The following is a 9084-nucleotide window of genomic DNA, read 5'->3' on the forward strand; positions in this document are numbered from 1 at the left end:
ACAAAGGGAATGGATAAAAAATAATTTGGGTGTAAAGGAGGTGAACAGATTTGAGTCATATTTGGGACTCCCAACACTGATTGGCCGCTCAAAATACCAAACTTTCTCTTTTCTTAAAGATAGGGTTTGGAAAAAGCTGCAAGGATGGAAAGGGAAATTATTATCAAGAGCCGGCAAGGAGGTGCTCATAAAAGCAGTTGCACAATCAATACCAACCTACACAATGGGGGTATTTCAATTACCGGTTAAGCTTTGCAACGAACTCAATGCTATGTGCGCTAGATTTTGGTGGGGACAAGTTGGCAATGAAAGAAAGATTCATTGGAGGAGTTGGGACATACTGTCTACTCCCAAAAAGGAGGGGGGAATGGGTTTTCGTGATATTCGAAGTTTCAACCTAGCGATGCTAGCCAAGCAAGGATGGAGGTTGATGCAAGGAAAAGACTCATTGTTGCTTAGTTGCTTCAAAGCGAAATACTTTCCTAGATGTGGGTCTTTAGAGGCAGTGGACGTTCCTAACAGCTCCTTTGTTTGGAAGAGTATTTTGGCAGCTCAAGGAATCCTGGAGAGAGGACATTGCTGGAGGGTTGGTAACGGATTGGGAATTCGGGTTACAAAGGATAGGTGGATCCCAAAGCATCCGACTAATAAGGTGATTCATGCAGTTCCAGATGAAGAGTGGGAATGGAGAGTGGCAGATTTAATTGATTGGTCAACTCATACATGGGATAGCTAACTCATAGGGGAGAAGTTTCACAGTGATGATGCAACTGCTATTCTCCGAATTCCATTAAGTCGGAGACTCATTCAGGACTCTATCTATTGGATACACAATAGGAAGGGTGAGTACACAGTTAAATCTGGATACCAAATAGCCAGGCAGATTGAAAAGGAGAAAAATATGCAGGGGGAGTGCTCCAATGCAAGGACGAGTGAATCTGTGTGGAGTACGCTATGGAAACTCCATATCCCAAACAAACTTAAGATTTTTGGTTGGAGATTCTGTCATGATATATTACCCACACATGAAAACCTAGTTCAAAAAACAATTATTGAGGACCGGACCTGTCAACTATGTACAAGAGGAGATGAAACTACATTACATGCGCTTTGGGAATGTAGTGTGGCTCAAGATGTGTGGGCCGGGAGTATCAAGAAGCTGCAAAAGGAATCTTGTGATGTGCATGACATAAGATAGTTGGTGGAGACGTTGACACACAAACTAAACTTGGAGGAGACCGAGCTATTTTTTGTGCAGGCATGGCTGATATGGTCACAGCGGAATTTGGTGCTGCATGGAGGGATGTTACAGGACCCATCTCGGCTGGTTCAGAGAGCAGCGGACCTTCTGAAGGAATTCAGGGAGGCTCAGGTTCAGCTGGTGGCTTCCTTGAACGCACCGAGAGATTCACAATGAAGACCACCAGCAGCTAACGGCTTCAAGCTTAACTTCGATGCCACTATATTCCACGATATACATGCGTCGGGACTTGGAGCAGTTATTAGAAATGATTCGGGGGAGGTAATGGTGTCCATCTCAGCTAAAGGACCAGCGGTATTTGACAGTGAGGAGGCCAAAGTGCTTGCTTGCAGAAAGGCTGTGGAGTTTGCTGTGGATTCGGGGTTTCATAGTGTGATTATTGAGGGAGATAACTGCACTGTAATGAACGACATCATTTCTACTCTCAGGATGTGTACCAACCTGTCCAGATTAGGGCACTTGTACGAAGATATAGGCTGTATTATTTTGGGTCTACAGTATGTGTCATTTAGTTGTGTGTGTAGGTCTGCTAATGCTGTAGCGCACTCACTAGCTAGATTTGCTAGAACTGCTGAGGATAAGGTTATATGGTTGGAGGATATCCCTCCACCTGCTCTACAAGCTCTGTATGAAGATTCTATTTCCATTTAAATAAACATCGAGTCCACTGTAAAAAAAAAAAAAAAAAAAAAAACATTAAAATATTAGATAGGTTTAAGTTACACCTAGTGTAACTTGACAAGAGTTACACCATTTGTAAACCGTAGATTTATAATTGATCTAATAGTGAAAAAATAGCATTAAATGCTAACTGACTTACACCTTATTCACTTAATTAATAGCAATTTTTTTTCTCTCTACTTATTTATTATTTAAAACATTTTACATATATTCCTTTTTTTGCCAATGACTTTACAAATATATTTGCAATACTTTTTTCTTTTTTTTGGGTTGAGTTCATACTATTTTTTTTTTCTTCTTTTAAGCCGGTCATAATCTTATAGTGAATCTGGGCTAACCCTGGTGCAATTACTCCCTTTTCTTTTGGCTCTCTGCTAGGCACTTAGCTCCTCCTCATGGGCTGGGTTAAGAGCAAGAGATGGGTGGACTTCTTCAACCCAGATTCACAATCTGTGGAATGGGCTACAATGTGGTTGAAGACGGTTGAGAATTTTTTATTATGTAATAACACCAATGTGACACCCTACAACGAATCAACATAGAATAAGATGTGATGATGGATTATTTAACGGCTCCGGAATAAGCTTGCACATATGACAAACTTGTGCAAGCGAGAACTATTAAATGAGCACGAAATGGCTAAGAATATGTTGGGGAAATAAACACCTTGGGGAGCTTCCTTAAGTAATTAATATAACATATAGAGACACACTTTAACCCAAAAGGCCTAAGCCCAATGGGTATGTGCTCAATTATGTTATATTAACCACTCATTCTTCTCATCTTTATTCAATGTGGGACTTCACTCACACGTGTAACCCAACAATCTCCCCCTCACATGTGAGTTTGCCTATTTATGGGCTTCAGGACCTCTTTTGTGGGCCATGAATAAGTCCTTCTCACTCCCCCTTGCCTAATGGGCTTTTCACTTTATCAGCGCGTCATCCATGGGTCTCTCGTACGCCATCCATGGGAACCACGTGTCAACCCCGCACGCACATCCATGGGAACCCCATACGTCCATGTCCATGGGAACCTCGCACCACACCATTATTTAGCACCATTTTTTCTTTCTTTTTTCTTCTCCAGGATCTTTGTGTGTGGGCCGTTTAGGCTTTCTCTGTCCCCGCTGGGTAGGGACCATAAACAACTCACCGCCTTCGTCGCACACCACCATGGGCTCTGATACCACTTGTTGGGGGGATAAACAACTTTGGGAGCTTCCTTAAGTAATTAATATAACATATAGAGACACACTTTAACCCAAAAGGCCTAAGCCCAATGGGTATGTGCTCAATTATGTTATATTAACCACTCATTCTTCTCATCTTTATTCAATGTGGGACTTTACTCACACGTGTAACCCAACAATCTCCCCCTCACATGTGAGTTTGCCTCTTTATGGGCTTCAAGACCTCTTTTGTGGGCCATGAATAAGTCCTTCTCACTCCCCCTTGCCTAATGGGCTTTTCACTTTATCAGCGCGTCATCCATGGGTCTCTCGTACGCCATCCATGGGAACCATGTGTCAACCCCGCACGCACATCCATGGGAACCCCGTACGTCCATGTCCATGGGAACCCCGTACGTCCATGTCCATTATTTAGCACCATTTTTTCTTTCTTTTTTCTTCTCCAGGATCTTTGTGTGTGGGCCGTTTAGGCTTTCTCTGTCCCCGCTGGGTAGGGACCATAAACAACTCACCACCTTCGCCACACACCACCATGGGCTCTAATACCACTTGTTGGGGGGATAAACAACTTTGGGAGCTTCCTTAAGTAATTAATATAACATATAGAGACACACTTTAACCCAAAAGGCCTAAGCCCAATGGGTATGTGCTCAATTATGTTATATTAACCACTCATTCTTCTCATCTTTATTCAATGTGGGACTTCACTCACATGTGTAACCCAACAAAATATTGTGCAGTATCGCATACCTTTGCTCTCTTAATTGGATTTACGTTGGCATTGGCGGAAATTGTTAATGATCTAAGGCAGAGAAAAGAGTGTCTATGTACAAAACCCTTGTAAACTAAAAAGAAATTGTACACTAATTTTATTGATTCCGTGTACAGTGTCAAATCCTTTTTTTTTTTACCTTCTTTTCAATTTTTCACCACAATGAAAATAAGATTGATTTCTGGTTTTGGACGCTGGTGTTTAAAATGTGATCCCCAGTAAAATCTGATGTAACCTTTTTCCCATTTAAGACTTGGAAAGATTTTACAGATTTTAATTCACATGTGTCACTTTTCCTTCTTCAACTCAACTTTCCAAAATTTCAACTACATCTTTGAGGGACTTGAGTGATTGAGGAGAGAGAGAGCAGAGAAAAACGTGAATTATGGAGGAGAGAGAGAGAGAGAGAGAGAGAAAGAGAGAGAAACGTAGACCCTTTTTTTTTATACAAGATAGAATTCTACTCTAGCCTAATCTAAGTGTATATGTGTGTGAAACTCCCTCCTGGAGACTTGAACCCCGGCCCTTGCCCCCCACACTCCACAAGCAAAGGTAATAAATAAGGGATAATTAATGATATTATAATTAGAATATTATCATTAATGAGTGTCTTTTTTAACCGTTGGATCTACTTAAATCCAATGGTTTAGAAAATGTGTAACTCTTTAAAGTTACACCAAGTGTGACTTGAACCCATCTCTTAAAATATTGAGTAAAGTAATATTACTCAAAGTTATATCAAATGTTTTTAATTGCATGATTATTTATTTATTAAATGACTTAATTGGTTTTTTTTAAGGGTTTAGATGACGTAATAGGTTACGTGAGTAAAATATGGATTAAAACTCATAAGGTTTTGTTTTTATATATATAATGAAAATTTTTTACTCTAGGCTGACTTATTCTAATATTGATACAAGAAAATATATTCTAACCATGGATTTGTAAAACTTTATATCCAACAATAAAATATTAAATATTGTAGCATTGTTTAAAATTACACGAAATATAAGTCGAATTGAAACTATATATTATAGTAATCCTAAAATGGTCCATAAGTTATGAATCATTACCAAAATATTTAATTTCTTAATTTTATCAATCCAAAACAAGTAACATACGGCATCTATGGACCCGTTTGATTTGTGTGTTTAAATAACAATTTTCATTTTTTTGGAAATACATGTGAGTGAAAAAGTGTGTAGAAATACGTGTAATATTATTTAAAAACTGAAAACATGTGTTTAAACTTGCATACCAAACGGGACCTATAACTTTGTGACAGTGAGCTGGAGCAAAGGAAGAAAATTTCAGAGAAATTGATGGACCAGTACTTCATGCGTGCATCTTTGATTCTTTAGGGGGTGTTTGGTATATACACTTAAAAACATGTATTTTATTGTTTAAAAATATGTGTGAAAATACGTATGGATGAAAAAATGTGTAAAAATACGTATAATATTATTTAAAAACTGAAAATATATGTTTGAGTTGTCATACCAAACGGGACTTATTATCTTGGACTTGAGTTGGACATAATAATCAAAGCAGGCGGCCTGGCCTATATTCAAGGTCAGAACGCACCATCATATATAAAATCCACATTATGTTTTTTGTTTGATTAGACTCTCTAGAGAATAGAGAACACTAGTTTTTGGTTTCATTCATTTCATTTTACTTTTCGTGATTCCGGGGAACTTGGCCCATTCATGTGACTTTTATATGCCTTTATGATTCTACCATTTTTTCTTGCCACATCGTATGAATCGTGGACATCCTCAGCCATGTTTTTCAAAAGATGAATGATACGTAAATTTTCTGTGGTCCCAGTGGCTGTGGCACCTTGTCCTTTTGTGTCTCATTGATGGGGGCTGCACAATAATTTTTATGTTATGTTCACACCATTTTTTTTTAATGAGAATGTAGTGTTCACACCATTTTTTTTTTTTAAATGAGAATGTAGTGTTCACACCACTATTTCATGGCTTTATTGAATTTTCTGACATGAAAAGTTTTAAGTTGGTGAAAGTCTGTGGACACGTGAAGTTTATTATTTATCTGCTACTCATCACAACTTATTACATCAGACCATTATTAATATATATATATATATATATATATATATTTTAAAATAGACCATAATAGATAATGTGAACTTTATTATTGTTTATCACTCAGGATAAACTTGTATGATAAGAATTTGCACAGAGGAAAAAATTTTCAAAAATATATTTATAAAATGCTCTTCCAGCATTCAGATAATCAATTAAGCTAGGATTAATTACACAATGTTTTTAAAGTATAATAGTGTGGTATATTTTCTCTTAACATAATAATGGGTCCACTAATTAAATTTATAATGAGATTTATTATCCATATAAAAATAAAGAAATACGCCATTTTATACTTCTAAAATATTCTAAAATATAGAATAATATTTTCCATTAAACTAATTCAATGTTCAATCCCTCCACATTTTTAACCATAACCCGTTGGCATGATTTCATTCTAATAATTTAGATAGAGATTCTAAAAAATAAAGAATTTTAATTTCTTAAATACACACTTTTTCAAACTTGACAACCATAAGTGCTAAGCAAGAAACTTAGTACCGTTGTTGCTATAAATTGACATTTAGGTGCTGGTGGTAGACTTCCAACCTTGGTATCCTATTTACAAATTACAATTATAATGGAAGAAGTGCAGCTGCTTGGATTTTGGCCTAGCCCCTTTAGCTATAGAGTGATATGGGCTCTGAAGCTGAAGGGTGTGAAATATGAGTACATAGAAGAGAACCTGCGCAACAAGAGTGATAGGCTACTGCAGTACAACCCAGTTCACAAAAAGATTCCGGTTCTTGTTCATGGTGGCAAACCTATAGCTGAGTCCCTTGTTATCCTTGAATATATCGAAGAAACTTGGCCTCAGAACCCTTTGCTGCCAAAGGATTCTTATGAAAGGGCATTAGCTCGGTTCTGGATTAAATTTGGAGCAGATAAGGTAATTTTGACTATGACAATCCTATCATGCATGACTTTTAACAAAATCTTTTCTATTTCACTTGAAATGGAGGGTTCATTTTTAGGTTAAGATTTTATTTCTTGGATGTATATAATGACACACCATTTAAAGTTTCAAAATGATATGATATTGGATACACTTTTTGATTTATAATATTTAATGTAAACCATAAAATTGATTAATTTCAAATAGAGAGGATTTTAATGTGCTCATGTTGTCAAATTTAATTAATCACTTTTCTATTAATTACCTGAGTTCTGAATTACTTCTAGTTATAATTCTTTTTTCTTGATTTTTGTGAGAAGTCTCATATCTCCAACTTTTAGGAGAAATTACATTTTACTATCCAAAAACTATACTCAAAATTACATTTTACACTCTTAGTTTTCAAATTGCACGGCTAGCACCCTAAACTGTACTACAAATTACACTATGCACCATAAACTTTGGTTTTCTATCCAAAATAATGAAAAATTGATGGCAGGGTGCAAATTGTGTACACGGGTTATAGTTTAAGGTGCTAACCATGTATTTTGAAAGTTTACGATGTAAAGTATAATTTGAAATATAATTTAAGGTGATAAAGTGTAATTACTCAGTTTTTAATTATGTTAATAATAGGGAATGGATTGCAAGTAGAGAAATAATTTCATAACATAACCAAACCAATCACAGTCCCTCTCTCTCTGTTTTTTTTAATGCTAATAGCTTATCTTTCTGAATCATCAAGGGTCCTATTTTCTCTGCATTTTTCCGATCTACAAAAGAGGAGCTTGATCAGAATGCAATAAAAGAAATAGCGGAATATCTGAAAATCTTGGAAGAGCAAGCTCTAGGGGACAAAAAGTTTTTTGGTGGCGACAATATAGGATTAGTAGACATAGCATATGGATGGCTGTGTCACTGGTTTATAGGCATGGAAGAAATGGGAGGAGTTAAACTGCTAGTACCAAGTACTGTGCCTCGCTTGCATGCATGGGCTGAGAATTTCAAGCAACTTCCTACAATCCAAGAGAACCTACCTGACTATACAAAGTTGTTGGCACATTTTAAATCATTGAGGGAGAAAACTACTGGCTATGATGCCCGCTAGCTGCTTGCTTGAATCTTATTTTATCAGAATCCTAAACAGAGAAAATATGTTTCTCGATTAAAATTTGAAAGTGTATAAGGTGTCATGTCATTTAAATATTTAAATAACGTGACACTACTGGTGCATTTGTTTCCAACGGCTGTGTTTGCGTTTGTTTCCTTGCCTTTTTTTGGCTAATCCATGGCACTGTTTATGGACCAGCCAAGTGTTAAAAACGGGTGAACAGTAATTTGTAGCAATAAAAAATATTTTGCTACAGTATTTTGATCAACAATAAGATTTCAGTAAAATAAGCAGTATCCAAACACACACTACATATAATTTTAGATTTTTAACATTTAATCTCAATCATGAAATTGATCTATTTCAAATAGAGAGGTTCCTAATACTCCTAGTATATATATGTTTATATATTTTTCATGCTTATGTTTATATATTTTCAATGCTTGTGTATATGAAGTGAGAACCCTTGTGAGGGTGATAATATTAAAGGATAATAATAATAGGGGTAAATTATGTATTTAGTCTCTATCATATACACCATATTTCAATTTGATCTCTAACCTTCCAATTATGTCAATTTGGTCCCTAAGTTTTCAAAACTATGCCAATTTAGTCCTTATTGTTATCTTTTAGATAAAAATTGATGACGTGTCTAATGGCTAAAATAAATAAATAAATAAATTTAGCTTTTGTTGACATGATAATAAACTAAAATTGTATTTTGCCCGTTTGTCATGTCAGCACTTTTTATATAATATATAACAGCATGGACTAAATTAACACGACACTAAAAGATTAAGGACCAAATTGACACAATTGAAATATTAGGGATCAAATTAAAATATGGTGTAAAGATAGGGACCAAATATGTAATATATCCTAAAATAATAATAATAATAATAATAATAATAATAATAAGCTGATTTTGGTAGATTTTGTTTGGCAATTCACATAACTGCTTCATTTATTTTTCTTTCTTTATTTTTTATTTTTTTATTTTTTGAAACCGCTTCATTCCTAATATAAACTGAACTTAAAATGAGATCAAATCAATTTTAACT

The 9084-nt window shown here is 35.6% G+C and overlaps 1 protein-coding gene across 1 annotated transcript; it reads left to right on the top strand.

The window, feature by feature from the left end:
* Nucleotides 1-6528: 6528 nt before the first annotated feature.
* On the top strand, nt 6529-8156 carry LOC126688494 (probable glutathione S-transferase). The gene is made up of 2 exons (XM_050383198.1): nt 6529-6906; nt 7658-8156. The coding sequence occupies exons 1-2, from the start codon at nt 6598-6600 to the stop codon at nt 8018-8020; spliced, it is 672 nt and encodes a 223-aa protein (XP_050239155.1). The 5' UTR covers nt 6529-6597; the 3' UTR covers nt 8021-8156.
* Nucleotides 8157-9084: the final 928 nt, after the last annotated feature.

The sequence above is a fragment of the Quercus robur genome, chromosome 6 (assembly GCF_932294415.1).
Source record: "Quercus robur chromosome 6, dhQueRobu3.1, whole genome shotgun sequence".
Lineage (NCBI taxonomy): Eukaryota > Viridiplantae > Streptophyta > Magnoliopsida > Fagales > Fagaceae > Quercus > Quercus robur.

What these genes read in the sequence shown, in the direction of transcription:
- LOC126688494 (XM_050383198.1), top strand. Translation starts at nt 6,598, where the DNA reads ATGGAAGAAGTGCAGCTGCTTGGATTTTGGCCTAGCCCCTTTAGCTAT. An exon ending in TTAAATTTGGAGCAGATAAG is followed by an intron (nt 6,907 to 7,657) that starts GTAATTTTGACT and finishes TGAATCATCAAG; the next exon opens with GGTCCTATTTTCTCTGCATT.